This window comes from Bufo bufo, chromosome 2 (genome assembly GCF_905171765.1).
Source record: "Bufo bufo chromosome 2, aBufBuf1.1, whole genome shotgun sequence".
Taxonomy (NCBI): Eukaryota; Metazoa; Chordata; class Amphibia; order Anura; family Bufonidae; genus Bufo; species Bufo bufo.
Window position 1 is genome coordinate 760,288,416 of NC_053390.1, and position 22,672 is coordinate 760,311,087.

Here is a 22,672-nt window from a genome sequence, read left to right on the forward strand (position 1 = left end):
GTAAAACTACGACTCCCAAAATGTACACTTGCTTGGCTGTTCTCAGAATTCCATAGAAATCAATGGAGCATGCTGGGAGTCGTAGTTTCACCACAGCTGGAGTGCCGGAGGTTAGCCATAGCAGATCAGGGGGACTGTCCAGCACCTCGGTAAGTAATACCCCACAAGTACTGACACCCCATTGTAACCTAGTTGAAATTTTGGCCAAAATACACAACATGCGTCAAGGGGCCTTTTTGTCTTGAACTTTTTTGTATTTCTGGCCATCTGGGAAGGCAAGAAACCTCTTCCATCCTACAAGTAATGAGAGCCCATAGATTTTATATATATAATATTACACAAGAACTAGACTTTTTCGAACCATTAATGAATGTTGCATTATAAACATATACATATATATATATATATATATATATATATATATATATATATAGCAGTATATACATAAAATATTATAATGCGTGTACAGTATATATAATGTAACTTTCATTAATGGTTCGAAAAAGTTGTTGTGTTAGCAGCTAGTGATCTGGTCTTGGCTACAGGTAATGCAGTTATTTACTAATCAGCAGATTACTCCGTCAGTAAATGTTAAGGTCTGAAGACTGATAAGATCATTTGCTTTCAGGTGTTTTCTCAATATTGTTCTCAGCATCAAGTAGAAATTGAAAAGAGTGACCTTTTGATACTGACTTAAATTGACTGCATTTCTAAAGATTCAGTGGTTTCAATTACCATAAATTTTTCATATTGGGCCTACAACCAAAGCTCCGTCTCTGAAAAACAGTATCTTATCGTCGTCTTGTTAATGCAGTCAGCCCGGTGATAGCTCCTTCCAAGATTTTTTTTTTTTTGTATCAGAATCAAAGTGTGGTGTCAAGGACATAAAAGATATGAAGTTTACACACATCAAATCTAATCGTTAATTGACTTCAGAAATGTGAATAGCTCTTGTGGTCTAGAGATTTGACTCCTTTGTGACTCATGGAGATGAAAGTCTAGTTTTACGGCCTCTGTAGCGCTTGTTGTGTTCTCTTCTACTCTTCCTACAAGGTATCGCCAACAGGAGCATAACCCTATCCCTCATGTGTGGACACATACAAGCCTCTCTACCAAATCACATAGACCACACATGTAACAAAACATCATTTTATTGAAACACAATGTAACAATGACAATAAACACATATATAAAATCATGCGGATGAGTACTGTGATAGAGACCCCCACCTGGCCAGTAAAGTGCATCCAATATTAGATAAAAATGGCAAGAACCAGGAATTACTGTAGGGAAAACAACTCAGACTACCAACTGAGTAAAAGGTTGAACCCACATTAGTTGGCCCATACGGGTATCAGAATTCAAGTAGTGATCAATACAGTCTACTGGTGCAGCCATAATCAATGCATAAATACATAAACATAAATACATAAATGAATGCACCATACTAACCCGGGGGGGGGGGGGGGAGAAGCGTTTTCCCTGACTCGCGTTTTGCCTCGCCAAGCTTTTTCAAAAGGATGAAAATGTTACATTGTTCTTCAACAAAATGATGTTTTGTTACATGTGTGGTCTATCTTTCTACAAGGTGTTAAATTAATGGGGTTGTTCCAAGAAAAATACTCATTTTTCAAAGTGCCTCAATTTGAATGCTTTTGTATACTTTTTAAAAAAGGAGTGTCCCTACTGAGATATTCTAAAAAAATCTATTTGTATAGCACCACCTGCTGTTTGTTATTTTCCTTAACTCTCTGTCTACTTTGCTGAAGTGGACGTGCATGCTCAGTTCTAGACTTAAACTTACACCAGCTGTACCTACAGAACCATATCTAACAGAAGCTGTTACAAGGAGAGAGATGCAGCAGAAAGAACACACTCCCCTGAGCTGTGATAGGGAGAGAGCTGTAGCAGAATGGACACATCCCCTGAGCTGTTATAGGGATAGAGCTGTAGCAGAATGGACACATCCCCTGAGCTGTGATAGGGAGAGAGCTGTAGCAGAATGGACACATCCCCTGAGGTGTGATAGGGAGAGAGATGCAGCAGAATGGACACATCCCCTGAGCTGTGATAGGGAAAGAGCTGTAGCAGAATGGACATATCCCCTGAGCTGTGATAGGGAGAGAGCTGCAGTGGAATGGACACATCCCCTGAGCTGTGATAGGGAGAGAGCTGCCGCAGAATGGACACATCCCCTTAGCTGTGATAGGGAGAGAGCTGCAGTAGAATGGACACATCCCCTGAGCTGTGATAGGTAGAGAGCTGTAGCAGAATGGACACATCCCCTGAGCTGTGATAGGGAGAGAGCTGCCGCAGAATGGACACATCCCCTTAGCTGTGATAGGGAGAGAGCTGCAGTAGAATGGACACATCCCCTGAGCTGTGATAGGGAGAGAGCTGCAGCGGAATGGACACATCCCCTGAGCTGTGATAGGGAGAGAGCTGTAGCAGAATGGACACATACCCTGAGCTGTGATAGGGAGAGAGCTGCCGCAGAATGGGCACATCCCCTGAGCTGTGATAGGTAGAGAGCAGTAGCAGAATGGACACATCCCCTGAGCTGTGATAGGTAGAGAGCTGCAGCAGAATGGACACATCTCCTAAGCTGTGATAGGGAGAGAGCTGCAGTGGAATGGACACATCCCCTGAGCTGTGATAGGTAGAGAGCAGTAGCAGAATGGGCACATCCCCTGAGCTGTGATAGGTAGAGAGCAGTAGCAGAATGGGCACATCCCCTGAGCTGTGATAGGGAGAGAGCTGCCGCAGAATGGGCACATCCCCTGAGCTGTGATAGGGAGAGAGCTGTAGCAGAATGGACACATCCCCTGAGCTGTGATAGGTAGAGAGCAGTAGCAGAATGGACACATCCCCTGAGCTGTGATAGGGAGAGAGCTGCCGCAGAATGGGCACATCCCCTGAGCTGTGATAGGGAGAGAGCTGTAGCAGAATGGACACATCCCCTGAGCTGTGATAGGGAGAGAGCTGTAGCAGAATGGACACATCCCCTGAGCTGTGATAGGGAGAGAGCTGCAGCAGAATGGACACATCCCCTGAGCTGTGATAGGGAGAGAGCTGCAGTGGAATGGACACATCTCCTGAGCTGTGATAGGGAGAGAGCTGCCGCAGAATGGACACATCCCCTTAGCTGTGATAGGGAAAGAGCTGCAGCAGAAAGGCCACAGCCTGGAGCAATGAATAGGGAGATCTCTGGATCCATGTGAGGTACAGGATAGGTCATCAATATCTATTGCCTAGAGAACCCTATACATTTCCAATAACTGTTAACCGTAGGGTCATTCAACTTTTTCTTTTGATCCCCCACTATTGTCCAAATAGCCCAATCATTAGGACCAATAAGCTAAATTAGGCCCCACTTGCACATAAAAAAGCCATTTTATCAGTGCCTGCTGTGTTTTAATAATATTACTCAACTAATGCTATTATATCTTACCCCCTGGTCTTCCTTTATGATCTGATCAATATATATATACGAGCTGTCACTTAACCTAGTATCGCCAACATGGCGGTAACATCCGCCGCTGTGATGTGCCATCTGTTTGCCAGCGAGTAGCTGAGACCTCAGCTCATAGCTCTGGGTATTCATCTCTATGTCAATATCTTCAGCTGACATCTCCAATATTTCATTCCCACTCTTTCTGACTCTATTTTTATGGCATTGTCCCCAAGGAGCAACTTTATAGGCGCCATATTTCATCATTCATTCATCTCCAAGACTTGTATGAAGAAGCGAGGCCTGTAGCAGTATAAGTGGATGCAAATTTTTGACACCATAAAGCTATTGAATGCCCATGAAAAGCTATAGCGATGTTTTTTTTTTCCCTCCTTCAGATGAAAGGATGCGAGAGAAACTGCTTCCTAATCTATTATTTAGAAAGAAAGCAATATATCTCATTCAATTCTATATTCCCTAAAACAAATGTTCACGCGTAACCCTGCACATCACTCATTTTTCTTCATATATTATCCTGCCGTGCAGCCAAAAATGTATAGACATATCTGATTCTCTGCCAGGGAAAATACTAAGGAGAAAGGCTATCAGAATAAAAAATGTATATCGAAAATGATATTATGTTTCTTTTTGTTATTGTCTTCTTAACAATATTTACTGTGTAAAGTTATTGGACAGGGATTTCTTGTAAGGCTTTATACTTAGAATTTACATTTTTTCCCCCCCGAAGCATCAAAGCTGCATTTGGCCCCTAGAAATAGGATTATTACAATGATATAATGATTTATGCATAAATATGACACCGTTTACATAATAACATACGTTATAAAAAAAATTATTGGATTAGGCTGGATTCCGCAGGGCTTTCAGTTGGGGGTATATGTCTGAGTGCCTGAAAACGGTATTCAGACGTATACTGCAACAGGTACATTGACTTTAAAGGGTGGTCCAGGCTTTACTAAGCGATAGACTATCATCAGACCTCCGCCAATCAGCTAGTGATGGTCTATCTCGAAGACAACCTCTTTAATGGGTTAAATAGGGTTCAAGGCATTCATCAAAGGGTTTTGGTAGGACCCCACAGGTGTTAATTAAATGAAATGTATTACCTATACTTTTTTTTGAGAAATCCTCTGCACCTAGCTCAATGTGGGTTACTGAAAGGGGCGTGGCTTCACTGGAAAGGGGGCGTGACCTAATACATGCAACATTTTCATGCTACCCAATAGCTGGTATAGAGCTAAGGTGCATTTACACCGCACCGATGAGCAGACAATTATTGGGAAGGAACCGTAACTTTCCGATAATTGCCTGCCCGTCAGTGGAGGTAAGAGCTGCATTTCCATGCAGCAATCACCTCCACTGTATTGGCTGTATTGTAGTGATGGCTACTACCATTGATCGTCTTCATACAAATTCAATCTGCTGCCCAGAAGCGATGACTGAGGTGTCCACACAAAAGAGGAATTCATCCAATGAATGAGCGTTTGGCTTGTTCATCTGCAGCATCTTGACATGGGCCACGTATCGGGAATGACCGTTCATAGAACTCTTCGTTCCTGATAATGTGCCCGATAATTGGGCAGTGTGAATGAGCCATTAGGTAAAAGTGTCTCGCCATGAACCAGATTTGTCGTTCAGTATGAATAATTATGATAAATATGGTGAAGGTCTAGACAGTCTCCGTCATCTACCGGATTAGCAAATCTGCCCAATAGTTTTATTTATTTTCTGATTGTCGATTTTTTTAAAATAAAAATTTTCTGCACATGCAAACGGCATTTAAAGTTGAGAGTTATGGCCCATGAGCACAATAGACTGGAGGTGTTATGTGATAGCGGTGGGAGAGTGTTGTGGGCATGCTCTGTCATGTGAGATTATTGTGCAGGGAGGGGGAGGAGGTAAGCCAGTAATCACCACCTACTGAGAATAGTAATTAGTGTGATCGAATTATGTATTATCTATGTATGTGTTATTTGTCATTGTAATCCTGTCTGTGAAGATAAGGAGATGACTGCTTAAAAGTGATCTCTACAGAACAGGATATATTTAGGTATTATTAGGCCTAGAGGCCTGTGCAAAAAAATTTCCAAATTATGCAGATAAGTCAGTACCGTAAAGAAAGTAATGCATGGGCGTGCCAAGTCAGCCAGAACCGCTTTCCATTTTGGCATATTGAGGGTGTATCCTTTTAAGGTTTCCCATATCTGCATGGGTAGAACCATTTCACTTGTTCACACGAGAATCATGGATATTGCTTGTGTAGGGCAATACGTTGCTAATCTCAGCTATAATTGTATTTTTTAATCGAAAATCACCATAGAACATGGGTGGAATCTGTTGTACTATTAACATCTATAGATCCATGTCATTCTACCGCCAGATAACACAACTCCAATCTGCAGGGCACTTTTACTGCAAAAAGCAATGCTGACAACTTGTAGCAATAGCCGGCAGAAATCTGGAATTTATTGAGCATGTTATTCCATGTTTTGGCTTTGCAAGGGCAAAAATTCATCAATATTTCCAAGGCTGTTGCTGATTGTAGCATATTCACAAAATTGGTACAAAAACTGCCTGAATGTGATAGGTTTGTGCATGGAAAGCATTCGTACGCTCACAGCTGTTTTATCAGCGGCTTAACAACCTTGAAAGGCAATTCCAATTGCCTAATTCTTCACAGCAATGACTTTCAGGCAAGTCCTCGTGGAGCCCAGTACAGGTCAGAATATCTAAGGCACTGCCATCTAGTATGCTGGTATGCCGATTTTCTCACTTTCTGGTACATATTATATATATATATATATATATATCTTACCATGTATCTTTGTTACATGCATTGCTTTCTTTTCAATTACACTAAAGCCGACATCACATTGTATTAGTGCAGAGCATGGGTTCCTCTGGACACCAGGGACAGGACAAAATTAGTAGAAAAGGAGTGGCCTTCAACTCACCAAGCTTCAGTCTATGTGGTTCTAAGAGCAGAATGTGGACGTGGTCTAAAGCTGGCCATAGTCATTAGATCAAGGGTGCTCAAACCTGCCAAATTGGGTTCATCAGCCTAATGTGTGTAGGTGTCATCAAAAGCAAGATAGGACCATTGCCAATAGAAGCAAACTTGCAATAGCTATCGGTCAATAGTTCTGCATGTGCTTGGCTTTGCGTGGCATGTTCTGAACACTAGGAGTCGGTCCATATCCTACTAACGTTGTGCCTGTAGGCTGATAACTTCCCAGTGTCAAGAGTCAAGAACATCATCATTTGGCAGGTTAAGAACATATAAGGTGATTTTGATCATCGTGGATTAGGACATTATCAAAAATGGAATGAATTGGGCCAAATGTAGCATTATTGGGCAGCACACAGAGGCATAATGAAGGAATGTATCATTCCCTTACGCTTATTTGGCATTAAAAAGTCCCAAAAACCCATTTTTGGGACTTTTTAAATACCACTGCAACTTTTTCAGTTGCAGCTGGTATTTTTACATCTCCCTCGCCAGTCTCCAAAAAGGTGTTATGGTGAGGGTGGAGTGTGAATGAGGCTATTGACCCTGTCGTAGTCATCATTATTTTTGGCCCAAACTTTCATAAATAATGACTGACATCTACGGCAGCTCTGAACTGCTGTACATTTCAGACTAGCACATGGACGGCCGGAGATGCCTGCACCTCATCATAAATTACACGGCATCTTAGAAAGCGCATGGGATATCAAGTACCGCATAACACATCGGACTTCATAAATCAGGGTCAATGTCATACTGTGGCATGCACAATAATAACAACCATGAAATACTCACTTCTCACCTTCTCCCCCTCAAAATGCACAGGTCACAGAGCATGCCCCCAGTACTTTCCCATAGAATTCAATAAGTTTTCTTCAAACTATGGGTTCCTATGGACCATGTGGCTGCATATCTCTGACGTTCCCCACTAATCATGTACAAAAAATAGAATAAAATAAATCTTTGATCATAAAAACAAAAAAACTGAAAAAGATTAGGCTACTTTCACACACGTGTCAAAGAAATGCAGCAGGCTGTTCCAGCAGAAGACAGCCTGCTGGAGTTCTCCGGATCCAGCGTAGCCTCCTGACTATAATCAACCGGGGTTCGGCCAGACAAAAATTGCTCAATGCAACATTTCTTGTTCGGCCAAATCCCAGCATATATGGGAGTGTCTGGTTCCCTGCTGCATCCCATTATAGTTAGTGAGGTCCAGCGGGCACGCGGAACTATCCGGCTCTACCAGATCCAGAGAACTTCGGAAAGATGTTCTCTGCCAGGATTTTTTTTGATGCACATGTGAATCTATATAAAATAATACATATCCGCTTCGATTTTGGTAAAATAGGCGATGCAAGGTCTTTAATTAACTCCTCTAAAAAATAGAATATCCTGTCTTGTTGTCTCGCAGAACGATCGGTTCCGAGCTCGTGTACTTCCCACCTTTTGATTGATCTACTGTTCTAGAACTCCATCCTTCCCGCCGCAGTTAATAAATTTGTTTCTATATAAATAGCAATTTGCGATAATTAGAAATAATGGCTTCGTCAAAAATCTAAAGGTTACCTTGCAGAGTCATTTTAGTAAGTAATGGGCTGCTCTGCCATGTCACTTTCTAAACAGACATGTGTTAGTCGGCAAATGCGCTTTATTTATTGTGACGTTGATTTATTTGCTGTGTAAATTGGGACACAGGCGATAATATAATGTGACATTAATTGTTTAGCAGAGTCATCTTTGTTACATACGTCGCTTTCTCCTAGGCGTTTGATTGCTGAAAGTTGTATAAAACTAATTGAGACTGCTCCGAAGAAGACCTGTGCCCACGGAATGCGTCAGCCGGAGCCGGGTGCCAGTCTATCTACCGCGGCAGTAACTAATCACCCACTTTGTACATTCATTGTCTCTGGGCACGAGTGTGAAGGCTTCAGTTGTGATATTATAATAGATATTGTCTTTGATAACGTGCCAGTCTTGGTAGATTTGCATGTAAATATTTGTCTGGCACTGCCAGGCTTTCATGGGCTTAGAATACAGAAAATGGGCCACGGTTTCCTGGTAGACCTATTGTATGTGTCTAAAGAACAGGCACTGCTTTGTCTCTAGTGACATATGCAGAGAGAGAGAGAGATCACTGTTAGGTGACAGCTTAGACTTTTAGTGTCTCACATTCACTCAGTAAACAGCCACTCATTGCAAGATTGTGCCACAGCTGGAGAGATGGCACCATGCCATCGTAATATAGGGCATCTGTTTGACTGCACTGCAAAGCCCCTCTCACAGCTTAATAAATTGCTTACTGATTTGTTCGCTTCTTGAAAGTTGTATCCATTTATTTCTGCTTCTATACAATCTTTTATTTTTTACTGCTTTTGAACTTCTACATCCCAGTGACGAGGTTTAACAATGGCCGTCATCTTCTGTATCTATTTCATTAGGGTGGCGTTCTGTTGAGCGGCGCCATTGTGTTAAAATGTGTGCTGACTGCAAAACAAAAAAAAGGCATAATTATTTGCCTACAGCTATAGGGGGGTTATCTTGTAAAGCAGATAATAATTATAACTTGCAGAATGACAGGCCGAACTAGATGGACAAATTTCTTTTTTCGGCCTTATGTACTATGTTACTATGTAATAGGTGGGGTCCGGCTGTATGGCCACAGTATCTTGGCAAGGGCATTTGAAAGCCAGCCATCTTTGCAAATCAGCTTGCCCTTGCTTCTCTCACACTTGGCCCTCCTTTATAGTGAAGACCCCAGGATATAGGTATACTTCCAGCTTTACATGAAAGGGACAATGCATAGCACATTGAAGATAAAAGGCCTAAGCATGACCATTCTCTCACTGTAGTTGTGGTATAATGACTTCCAATTTCATTCAATTTGCAATCATTTTTTTCCTGATCAACCACATAGTAGAGTTGTTCATTTTTGACGATGGGTTGCCTTTTGTGAGTAGGGTCACTGTTAAGGTGGCCATGCATGGTCTGATTTTTAAGAGCAAATGTTGGTTCAATGGCAGACAGTATTCAACCCTTATGGACTGGCTGTCAGTCATCTCCCCACGTGTATGATCAGCTATTCACCTATAAATCGTACTATTGTACATATAGGTTTGGGTGGGCAAGTAATATAACAGTAAAAAAGCACATAAAATCCTGTATTTGTACACTGGCCACTCAGCCTAATAATAGGCACCACTTCTTGGTCTGTGCAGATCACTTTACTACAGTTATCTGCTTATCATTACAGGTAGGAATTACAATGACATACATCACCTATATACTGTGTATATATATATATATATATATATATATATAGCACAGGATCCACCATTTACAATAGGTGATATCACATTTTATCTACTCCCTCCTGACCTCCGCACAGGTCACTGAACATGCCTAGAAACCTCTCCCATAGAAATCAATGAGTTCCCCTCCTGACCTTGTGTCTATAGCCTATGTGTCTTCTATAAAGCATATCTCTAAATGCTGTTAACAACCACTCAGGCAAGATGTCCGTCTCCATAATCATGCTCAGGAAACAGAATAAAAAATCTGCAATCAGAAAATTATAACTAATTAGAAAAAAAGGATATCTGGTTTTAAATGGTAGGAAAAATTTTGTTCACCAGAGGAAAAAGATTCTGAGGGTCCACCTTCCATCTATACAAACACAAAGGATGTATCCTCAGTAGGGTTATTTATGAACCTACCTTGAGAAATAGGCCCGAGCGACTCGCTTCAATTTGGGGTTGTTGGATGCCAAACCTTGGGGTCTATTGTTTTGTCAGAGCATAAGTCCAAAGGAGAGTACTCTGGTGAGTCAGTTCGATCTCACTATGATTTTTAGAAGTTCAAGTTGATGGTCTTGATACTCAGTAACAGTTGCAAGATTTCATCAGTAATGGATAAGGTACTATAGACTTTTAGTTATGGTAGATAACAGTAGAAGACAACTCAAAAATGTCCAGGACCATCACTATCTTGCTCCATGAAGTTGTCCAACAACTGATGTCCATTCATTTCCGTTCCAGTTTTTTTCTAATTGTCTGTGGTCTTCCTTTCAAGGGAAAACACTTTTCTCATATACAATTAGCGACTGGTAATGTTAGAATTTAAAAGGTTATTGCATTTTACAACACCTTAGTAGAAACATCAATGCTCAGATGACATTCTGTTGACAAGTCCACCATTAGTGTATCCCTACATTACAATTTGGATTATATGGTTGAAACTTCAGATATGGAAATTTTTGTGCACACGATAATACCTAAAAAAAGCTGACCTTATGGTTGGCTGAAAGGTGTTTTTATAAATTTGCTTTTGTGGGGCAAAGGGAGATAAGTGTCTTCTAGACACTTATCCAAGGGGAGAAACAAGTTTATTAAATTTCAAAACACCTTAGTGGAAGGATGTTGAAGACAGATCAGTGCTCAAATGACACCTTATTGACTAGTCCACCATTAGTGTTTCATACAGTACTATATGGATTATTCGGTTGAAACTGTAGACATGGAAATTATTGTGCACACGATCATACCTAAAGCTGACCTAATGGTTGGCCGAAGGATGTTTTTTAAAATTGCTCTTATGGGGCAAAGGGAGATAAGCATCTTCTAGACACTTATTTCAGGAGAAACAAGGTTATTAAATTTCAAGACACCTTAGTGGAAGGATGTTTAAGACAGATCAGTGCTCAGATGACATCTTATTGACTAGTCCACCATTAGTGTATCTTACAGTACAATATGGATTATATGGTTGAAACTGTAGACATGGAAATTATTGTGCACACGATAATACCTAAAGCTGACCTAATGGTTGACCGAAGGATATTTTTTTAATTTGCTTTTATGGGGCAAAGGGAGATAAGTGTCTTCTAGACACTTATCTCAGGAGAAACAATAGAACTGGACAGGAAATCCAACCTGTCCAATCTATTTCTCCATTGACCTCCGACACGGGAGGAAGATCATTGCTGTAGACAGAAGCTTGGTCGTCATATTGGCTAATGTATATGCCTGTGGTCACTGTGCTTTGCTATGACACCATACCTCAGGAGCACCATAGTAAATCCTGCATCAAGGCCATAAAGACACCAGTTAACAACAGCTAATGATAAGCCAGTGACATCTAATTATAAACCAGTGACATTGAATGTATGTACTTGGTGGAGGTTGACTACTGGTGAAATGATTTATTATATTATTGACACTTTCAATTATTGCTCTTGCAGAAGATAGAAGAGGAGAATGAAGAAAACCTGCTAGCAGTTCTTACTGAGACACTGGACAGTCTCCCTGTGGATGAGGATGGATTGCCTTCATTTGATGCACTGACAGATGGAGATGTGACCAGTGAACATGATCCCAGCCTTTCATCTATGCCTGACGGCACCCCTCCAACACAGGAGGCAGAAGAGCCGTCACTAGTAAGAACCCTTCCTACTGTTTAACAGGAATTGGATGTGCTTCTGGCTACCCGCTGCATGGGTATGATGTAGTCAAAATAAGGTTTGGACTTTAATTTTAGGTCTGAAAAAAAAAAAAGAGAGAATGACATAGCTGTGATAAAATTGCACGTGAAATGCTGAAATAGTGGAGTGGCCATTGAGTCGGGGGCGTGCACGGATGCGTTTTATATGGGGAGGTTTATTTTTAACTTCTGACATTGAATTGTAATGGTATCTGGGGCCCATGATCAATATCATCCATTTCACCTCTTTCAAGACAAGAGTGCTCTTTCTCTTGGAGTTATTGACCAATGTAAGCCAGATTACACATACTTGCGTGTAGCCTCAAATTATTTCAGGCACTTTAATGGAAGCCACTGGAAGGTAATTCATAGCAGTGGGAGAGGAAAGTGTTAGGAAATGAGATCAGTGGCAGGTGATAGGAATTGTTTCCTTGGCCATGTGAAGCAGATCCCGGGGTTAAAGCTGGCTCTGCACATTAGGCCTCGTTCACACGACTGCAAGTACGGAGGACTCCGTGTTGCATCTGTTTTTTTGCAGACCCATTGACTTCAATGGGTCCATTTTGCAGCCAAGCATAGCTAGCACATGTTCTATCTTTTTGTGGATGCGGAAAGCACATGGATGATCCGCGTACTTTCTACGTCCATATGTCTGTTCTGCAAAAAGATAGAACGAGTTCTATTCTTGGTCGCAAAATGTGGACCATGGACTCACTGAAGTCAATGGGTCCACAAAAAAACGCATGCAACATGGACGCCACACGCAAGTCATCCATATTTTGCAGATCCGCATTTTGTGGGCCACAAAATACACACGGTCATATGCAGAGGCCCTTAAAAGTTGTTGGGAAAACTCATGTTTGGCTAGCACAAACAAAACAATAGCTCACCTTAGGGAGACCAGCTACAAAAAACACTGTGGAGCTCCACAGTGTTTTCTGTAGCTGGTCTCCCTAAGGTCAGCTATAGTTTTGTTTGAGTAGTCTCCAAGGCATTGCTCCCGGTTAGCCATAATCCTACTCCACACTGATGAGGGGCAGCACCCCGAAACAGCTGTCTGTGGATGGGTAACTGGCTTAGGTCTTCCCCGTCACATCCTTAAAGCTTGTAAAAGAGCGGGATCTTGACATAGAGGCCACTTAATATGGTGGATTTGGTGATCTCTGTAATGGGGACACCCCTTTGCTCGGTTTTCCTTCCTTTGAGGGATATCTGGCTTTCACTGTGTTGAAGACCCATAACTGGGGCTCCACGGTTATTTTGCATATTAATGTTTGGCTAGCAGCTATTCATCCCAAATCCCCTATGCACATGCACACACAGAGCCACAGAACTTTCTTCAGTGAGGAGGGACAAATAAACCATTAGAACAAAGGATTTTAGGCATGTTGAAATTCATCGTGCTAAATCTTTCTTTCTCCAGCATCTGCCCACATACCTACTTAACGCCCAAATCATCAGGTTTGCCTGACTTTAACCTCTTAACCCATAATCACGTACATGTATGGGATTAGTGATAAGGGGCTGCATGGAGCAGGCTCACGCGCTGATCTCGCTCCATACACATTGAGCGCCAACTGTATAATACAGCATACAGCTGCAGGCAGTGACCAGGAACTAAGAGGAGTCTAATCCCAGTCGTTTAACCCCTTGGATACCACTGTTTACAGAGCCCGCTCCCTCTGTCCTCACGATCAGAGCCCCCGTGGCTAAAATAGATATTTCTTAAAATTTTTCAACAGTTTTTTCCTCTATAGCTTTCATTTTCAGTGCTTTTTGCAGCGTATTCCTTCCTCCTCTTCATTGAATCCGTCAGAGAGTTGCTCTGAATGCTGGGACGGTAGCTCTTGTCTCTGAACTCCTTACAGCTCTTAAACACTCAATAAAGCTCAAATCTTATCAGTTTGATAAGAATGTATCTATATTGAGTGTTTATGAGCTGTTGGGAAAGATACAGATAATGGCTAGATGGATCAGAGCAGCTCTGTGACGGATCCTGGAGGAAGCAAATGTCTGCAAATGCACTGAAAGTGAAAACCGTAGAGGAAAAACTGTTGAAAATTATTAATAAAGACCAAGTGATTTTTATTTTTTTAGCTCAAAATGAGTACAATACAGTAATACAAAAATTTTCCTCTAAGGTGTCCATCGCCTTTAAGCATGCAGTACGGTTTGCCGCTTCTGCTTTTAGATCGGGGCAGGCATACATTGATAGAAAATGTTTTTGTCCAATAAGTCATTGACATTGACTGATCAGCGGCAAACTGATGCATTCTGAGCGGATCCTTTTTCATTCAGAATGCATTAGGGAAAAACTGACTCGTTTTGGACCGCTTGTGAGAGCCCCGAAACGGATCTCACAAACGGAAACCCAAAACGCCAGTGTGAAAGCAGCCTAAAATCCTCACGCAATATGCGGGCACCGGCCGTGTGCTCTCCGCATTACAGCTGTGGACCCATTCACTTGAATAAGTCCGCAATGCAGAAGGTTGGTGTGGGACAGAGGCACGGAACCCCACGGAAGCACTATGGATCACAAAAAAATTGAACATGTTCTATTTTTTAGCGGTGTGGACGGATCACGGACCTATTCAAGGTGAATGGGTCTGGATCAGTCGTGGCAGCGGCACGGATGGTGCCCGTGCATTAGGGACCGCAAATTGCGTTCCCCAATGCATGGAACGGCCGAACAACGGCCGTGTGAATGAGCCACAGACCTTCCATACGTCACTGTGTGGTGAAATCATGTGAAGCGTTGCATCTAGGGGACAGTACTTCTGTAATGTGACATTACAGGCTATGAGTGCCATATTACTGATCTGTGCATCTTGAAATGTAAGGGCCTACATTTGCATGTTTGTCTTGCTAGGTTTAATAATATCGGGCAGTTGTCTGCATTGCATTTATTGCATACAGTGTACAATGCAGCAAGACCTTTAGGGGGGGATTTATCATGAGGGTAATATTTGAAGTCACGCTTCATGCTTCAGTCGTTTCCACCACATTTATCAAGCAGACAATGCTGTTTGTTACATTTAGAGTATCTTTAAACCTAAGATTTTTGTCTAGAAATGCTACTCCACTTTTCAACACCTCCACCCCTACTGGAGTGGCTTTGGGACTTTTTTGTGACTATTTTAAAAAGTCCCAGTGATAAATCTGGAGGGAAACTCATTACCAGAGCTAACCTCCTCCACCTTCCATTCTACGTTTCAAAACTGGAATGAGTGGTGTCAAAATGCCGAAAGTTTCAAAATAGCTTCTCGAATGTCCTCAAAAAGTTGCAACGGTCCTATTTTGCTACTTTTTGAAGACAGAATCCCTGGAGTGCAGGGCGTGATAAATCCCCCCTTTGGTGTCCCTTAGATAGTGCTGTTAATTAATACATAATTCCCAGCATGCCATGTATAGACAGAAAAGGTCCGGTGTCAGAAGTCACAATTGTAGAAACGTTGTTCCAAAGTATTCTATCGTATTTCTGGGTGTTTTTTGTATGTCATTGTTTAACTCATTATTTTCTAATTGTGGTGATTGCATTATTTTATACATCTTTAAGGTGGATTTAGATAGGCTGACTGATCAGCCGATAGTCGGAAAGGAAGCGCTCCTTCCTGACAGTCGGCTGCTGGTTCAGTTAAAGAGGCAGCGATCTCCTGCACAGTATGAGGACGAGGGATTGCTATAGCCATCCCTTGTGCTAATGCAGAATCGTGGCTTCTGACCAGCAGATCGCTGTTTAGATCACACGATCTGCTGCTCAGAAGCCATGATCGGTGGTGCCTGCATGAACAACAGGATCACCCGAGGAACCAGCATTTCGCTCATTCATCGGGTGATCTGTGGCACATTTAGGAACAGTAGGAATGGTCGTTCCCGATAATCTAGACGATTATTGGTGAGTCTAAAATGCACGATTACTCTTCTTGACCAATTTGTACTAATATTTTAACACCTAATTGTTATTCTCCGTTGTCTTTTCATCTTATGTTTCCAGCTTAAAAAGCTCTTACTGGCTCCAGCTAACACTCAGCTGATTTACAATGAATGCATTGGACTCAGTGTGCACAACCATGCAAGCCCCAATCAGAGGATCAGGACAAGCCCTGCTCCCGTCAAGGTACAAATGTCTTCCTGTTCATCCATCATTTATTGTTTGCAATTTTAGAAGGGCAGATAGTGTCGCTTAAAGGGGTTATCCAATTTCTGAACCAGCCGCCCCCATGTACCGGGCCCCTCACAGGTAATATACTTACCCCGCTCCCTGCGCTGCTCCTGGTCCCCGCACCGCCGGCGCTGCTTCTCCCTGTACACAGATGAAAACATCCGGTGTCGGGGGGAGCAGCCAATGGCAGGCGAGCCTTCCTAGTATCGCGGCTGACGCTAGGGAGGCTCCCCCCCGTCCCCGCCTGCCATTGGCTGCTCCCCCCCGACACCGGATGTTTTCATCTGTGTACAGGGAGAAGCAGCAGCGTCGGTGCGGGGACCAGGAGCGGCGCAGCGAGTGGGGCAAGTGAGGGGCCCGGCACATGGGGTGGCTGTTTCAGAAATTGGCTAACCCCTTTAACTCTCTCAGTCAGACCATCACTGAGACCAGAGACAGCCTCCTATAGTGACACAATTACAGCATCAGACATTTACATTCTGTGGCCATCTGTATGTAGGCCTGGTCAAGAAAACGGTAGAGCTGTCAAACTGGTATCCCCCATCATGAGGATTACCCTTCAGATAACATCTTCCCTCACAGCAGCAATAAACCGACAGTGGCTTACCTATCTATGGAGGGGTTTAAATTATTTGTCTTGCTTGCCACAGAAGGACATGATTCTCTATTAATATAGAATTTTGAAAAATAACCCCATTTCGATGGAAGTGTCCCTTTATACAGAGCTCCTCTTGTCTACAGGCTGTGTCAGCTGTGTTCATTCGCTGCTGTATTACCAGATACAGTCCATGGTGCTCTTATCTAATACAATCCTTATAAAAATTGTCGCGCAACAAATGTTGCCGTGTAGTTGTGCCCTATCTGTCGTCGTGTAGACCTAGCATAAGTGGTTTTAATCCCATCCTTTATAACAAGGAGCCTGGACGTCTCCGGGGATAACTCTCAGGCAGTGGAGAAATGGAATAAAACTCTGCATAAGTGGCGTTGGGGAATTTTATATGCAATTTCCTTTCCTTGTTCTGCAAACAATTATTCACAGATCATAGAGCGGCTACACTCATTGTGAACACTTCACAGAATTAATAAAAGACCAGAGATGACGACTTGTAATTTTTTCACTGACGACTCAGCTCACTAATTTTATTTTTCCTATATTTTTATTTCTGTCTGTGAAGAGCGAGAACTATTGGAGTAATAAACCCAGAAACATTTGTCAACCGCAGAAGCCACAAAGGCGTCCCTGCTCCGAGCTCCTTAAGTACCTGACTGCAAATGATGACTCTCCTCAGACCAAATCAACAGAGAGCAGGACGAACAACAGACTTGACAAATGCACCAAAAAGAAGCCCTGCTTGCACCCTCAGCCACATTTTCAAGGTAGATTGGGGACTCATAGAGGCGGCGTAAATTTGATGTCGTCTTTACTCATTGAAATGGGCCTGCATGCTGCCAGCGTCTGTGGATCATATGACTGTGCGGAGCTTGCCTCAGTCTCGTATATGCGTATTTCACTGTTTTAATCCTTTTTTATTCTATAGGATTGTGTCTATTTTTATGCAGTTATGTTTTTTGGTTTACCGTGCGGTGGGTGCACACTGTTCGGTGCACCTGACTTCTCCTGTGTCATCGCCACTGGCTCTAAATTCTCAGAGACTGTGACTATGGGTGGTGTTACTAGGGGAGCAAAAGTGCACCAAATGGAGCGGTACTGCCGTGGGTGTGCGCTAAAAACATTATAGCAAAGAAATGAAAAGAAGCTTTAGTTGGGATTACAGGGCCCTGAGTGGCGGTATGCTTATCGTGAAATTTATTTTGGAGATAACAGACTTTCTTTAAGATACTGTACCCCCTGTAAGTTTACTTGCAGTCTTATATAAAATCACACACAGGGATACAGTAAGTCGTGCCAAATGACATATCCAACTCCACTACATCAGAAAAATGTGGAAATCTTTGCTTTCCATAGAACTGCGGGCTACACTACTAAGTTATCACAGTGCACACAAGATGGAGTTTGCTAGAACTTTACAGATAGATAAATAGGTAGATACGTAGAAAGATTTAGATAGATAGATAGATAGATAGATATGAGATAGATAGATAGATATGAAATGATAGATAGATAGATAATAAATAGATAGATACTGTAGATAGATAGATATCAATAGATATGAAATGATAGATAGATAGACAGATAGATAGATAGATAGATAGATAGATAGATAGATAGATAGATAGATAGATAGATAGATAGATAGATAGATAGATATGAGATAGGTAGATGGATTGGTCATAGACCTTATAGGGAAATTCCCCGATGGGCTGATGCCCCCTCACGGCCGGGCAGTGGAAGTTTTTGGGGATGTATTTTGTGATGGATGTGATATTTGGCTCTGTTGGGGAGGTATAGTGTGCCACAATATGGTATAGCTGGCCCTGCCTTTCATCAGTTTGGACCCAACTACAAAATGGGGCCACTTTTAGTATTTTTTTCAAGGCCCACTTTAAGTTCCCAGTCCGCCCCTGGATAGATAGATAGATAGATAGATAGATAGATAATAGATAGATAGATAGATAGATAGATAGATAATAGATAGATAGATAGATAGATAGATAGATAGATAGATGATAGATAGATAATAGATAGATAGATAGATAGATGATAGATAGATAATATATAGATAGATAGATAGATAGATAGATAGATAGATAGATAGATAGATAGATAGATAGATAGATGCCCACTTGGGGGCTATGGTCATTGTCGTATACCCCCAGTGATCGGCTCCTTTCCTGTCTGTGTCCACATTTATCTATCCTGTATCCCTCCTGCCATCCGTCCCGTTTGCTCTACCTGTCATATAGCGCTCCCTCGTCAGAGCTGCAGGGTGAGCCCTAGAGACAGGTTTCTATGAAATGTCTGCAGTTTTGTCTATTTCATGCCTGATGGCTTACTTTTTCGACATTACTATTCCTTATGTAACTCAGGAAATATCCATTGTGGCTCCCTTTCATTTTTATTGCTAAATAGCATGCTTAATGGGTCATTTTCCACATGGTAATTCCAGAAGGGCTTTAGGATTTTTTCCCCTAGTGTACACTTGCTTGTCTATAAATCAAATCACTTTACTCCTACATGCAAAACAAAGCAATAAGCGATTTCCTTAAAGAGAAACTATCAGCAGAATACACTTTCATACGAGCCGTAACTGGAAATATACAGCTTTATGATACTTTTTATTTCATTCTGATTAGATGACTTCTGCAGCCTGCTACAAATAAAAATATCACTAGTCTAAATGCATCCCTAATTCCTTAATTTTTATCTGTAATATTTATTTGTAATGTTTATATGGTTATAATAATATACTTCAAATTCCCGGCCATTGCCTCTTCATATCCACCCACATCAGATCCAGCTAGGAGGGAATCTATGCGGAACAGCTCTCCTCCGGGGAAAAAAAGTCTGTCTCTCTAGTAGCAGCTCTTGAATAGCCTTGAAACAAGACCTATGTCATCAGGACGGTTGGTTTAAGGGATGGCATAGAGGGAAGTTGCCCTCCATTCCTAGGGGCGCCTAAAAAATACTAGTTCGCAGAACCAGACAGAGAACAGATCTTGTACATTTTTCACTCCCCTAGACCACCACAGATTTTACCATCTCCATTTTGGTATTGTATGATGGCATCATGTGGACATTGAAAGAGTTTTATTTGGTTACTGAAAAGGCAGTATTGCGTGGGAAATATATGGCAGTGTTATGGTAGTAATAACGTGATACTATATGGTGGTATTATGTGGGCACTGAATGGCAGTAGTGTGGAAGTCTTATTTGGCATTGCGTGGCAGTATTGATATAAAATCCTTTGGATAAAAAGAGCATATGGATCTGGTGTTTTTATAGTTATATGTATTTTAAAATGACGAGAACAACGGTCTAAAAATGGCTAGTCAGAAGTGGAAAGCCCAATTTTCTTTAAAACTAGCACTGATCTCATCAGCCAAACCAGAGACATCCATTTTGAGTGGGTTCTCATCAGGGGGTTTCTATCTGGCTGTATGAGATGTCATGACCACTGCCTCACGGATAGTACTGCAAGATTTGTAGGGGTCAGACTGCTGGAACTCTTACGATCTTGAGAATGGGGGTCCTGTTTCCCCATCATAAGAATCTATGAACACTGCTTATTTATTCATGTCTATGAGACTGCCGGAGAGAGGTCAAGCACTGTACTGGACTTTTACTCCATTCATACGGGGAGACACAGGACCCCCGTTCTTGTGACTGGTGGAGGTCTCAGCCATTGGACAATCAGAAGCTTATCCCCACTAGAGATGAACACATTTCTTAAAATTTGTTTCCGGTCCGATTTGCCTCCATCTCTCGCTGTCTCTTTCTCTTGTTCTTTCTCCCTCTTTCCCTCCCCTCCTCTCTCTCTTGCTCTCTCCCTCTCTATTTCTTTCTACCACTCTGTCAGCTCCCTCTCTGTTTCTCTCTACCATTCTCTCCTCTCTCTGTCCCTCTCCCTCTTTCTCTGTCCCACTCTCTCGCACTCTCTCCCTATCTCTCTCTACCACTCTCTCCCTCTCTTTTTCTCCTTCTTTCTCTCCCACTGCCTCTCACTCCCTCTCTCCCACTTTCCCCATTCTCTATTTCTCCCTCTCTCTCTCTCTCTCTCTCTCTCTCTCTCTCTCTCTCTACCACTCTCTCTTCCTCTCCCTTTTTCTTTCTCCTACCCTCTCTATCTCTTTCTCTATCCCACTCTTTAAACCACCCTCTCTCTATTTCTCCCTCATTCTCTCTTTCTCTCTCCCACTCTCCCTCATTCTCTTTCCCTCTCTATCTCTCTCTACCACTCTCTCTTCTCTCTCTTCCCCTCCCTTTTTATTTCTCTCACTCTTTGCCACTCTTTTTCTCTCTCCCTCTTTCTCTTCCTCTTTATCTCTCTCTACCACCCTCTCCTTCTTTCTCTTTCTCCCTCATTCTCTTTCCCACTCTCCCTCTCTCTCTCTCCCCCTCTCTCTCATGGACATCATGAAAACATTTGAAGTAAGTTAATAGCCTGCAGACTTTCACTGAATGTCCCTCTCCTGATCCTTAAAAAATATCTGTACCTACAGATGCAAAAACACAGCGATTCCCATGTCTCAAAACTGTGTCTCCGAGAAAACTAGTCCCTAGCAATGAATCACTGGACAGTGTTATAAATGAGGCTCTGTATATTCTCACTCAATTTCTAGGAATAATTGGTATTTTCCCCTTAAAGAACACCAAGATTAGATTTTCTAAAAATGACTTAAAAGTAACACTTCTTTAAAAAAAAAAAAGCAATACCTTGAAACTATAATGTATAAAGCATCTTGTGAATCTTTATCCTCGGGCAAATGTGCGAAAATGTCAGGAATCTCAAGGAAAAAAATTACGATATAAGACATAAGAGATTTGCATCAAATAATATATTCCTTATTGCAGCGAGGAGATAAGAAAAGAATCCATATAAGACAGTTTATTATTCAACACTTGTAATCTGCGTTCCGGAACAAAAGCTAAGTATTTGTTAAAGCTTAACCCTTTGTGACAGGTCCTGAGACAGGGGTTGGAGTTGGGCCCTTTGGTACGGTCGGAATAAACATGATTCACAAGAGTCATGAAGTCGATGCCGGTTAGTCCGGGCTTCTAGTTTTATGTCAGACGCTCACAAGGTGATACTTTCTATGCGTTTGGTGATTTCATAGGCAGTCTGTGTGGGATAGTCATTTGTATTCATTATGCTCTAGTCTTACCTGTATATTCTAGGGCTAGGAAGCTCTAAAGCACATAATATTATATCTCCCACTGCTTCCCTGGGCATGAGTGCCGAGGATATAGTGAGACGAAATCAGTCTACTTTAGTAGCATGCACACAGATGGGAGGTTTGTAGCTTGAAATATCCTTTTTTCCCAAGTGAAGAGATGTGATTAAAGGGGAGTTCCACCTAAAATCTTCTTGTGATGTTTCATGTAGACATGTGAGAAGGTGACGCTGGGGAGGGTTGAAATGCTCCAACTTCCATTGAGCCCTGAGCAGAGTGGCCTTTGTACAGGAACCATTTTGGTGGTCCAGGTCATGAGACCTGAGTTGATTTTTTTCATACAGCACCAGAAAAATCAGTGGCAGATTAATATTGTAATTAGCAGGTCTTTTTGGTGGTGGAAACACCTCCAAATACACTCTAGATGGCGCCTCCTACTTGTCAAAGTATTTTAACCCTTTCTCATTGAGTTCTGAGGAAGACCATCATTAAACCCAATTAAAGGAAGTAACATGCCACTTCTCCAGTGTTTTTTAAATTAATTGCTGGGGAAAACAACTGCACCATGCGCACTTAATAGAGTTTTCTTACATTGAAATCATCGATGAATTTTTGAATGCAGATGCCTTTTTTTTGCCCATGTCAACATAGATAAAAAATGAGCATGAATATGATCAGAAGCCCTAGAGAGCAATGTGGCTCCAGTTTTTGATCTTCCACTAATGTCATCTTCTCACATTGATTTACAATGGCCTTGGCCTTA

The 22,672-nt window shown here is 42.0% G+C and overlaps 1 protein-coding gene across 3 annotated transcripts in view; it reads left to right on the forward strand.

Annotated features, from left to right (window-relative positions):
- PPARGC1A (PPARG coactivator 1 alpha) overlaps positions 1–22,672 on the forward strand; it is a 103,185-nt gene that overhangs the window by 37,846 nt on the left and 42,667 nt on the right. For all 3 annotated transcript variants that reach the window (XM_040419027.1, XM_040419028.1, XM_040419029.1), the window contains exons 3-5: positions 11,716–11,910; positions 15,949–16,071; positions 17,292–17,493. In XM_040419027.1, coding sequence (XP_040274961.1) covers positions 11,716–11,910; positions 15,949–16,071; positions 17,292–17,493 — 520 coding nt within the window. The remainder of the gene's footprint in view (positions 1–11,715; positions 11,911–15,948; positions 16,072–17,291; positions 17,494–22,672) is intronic.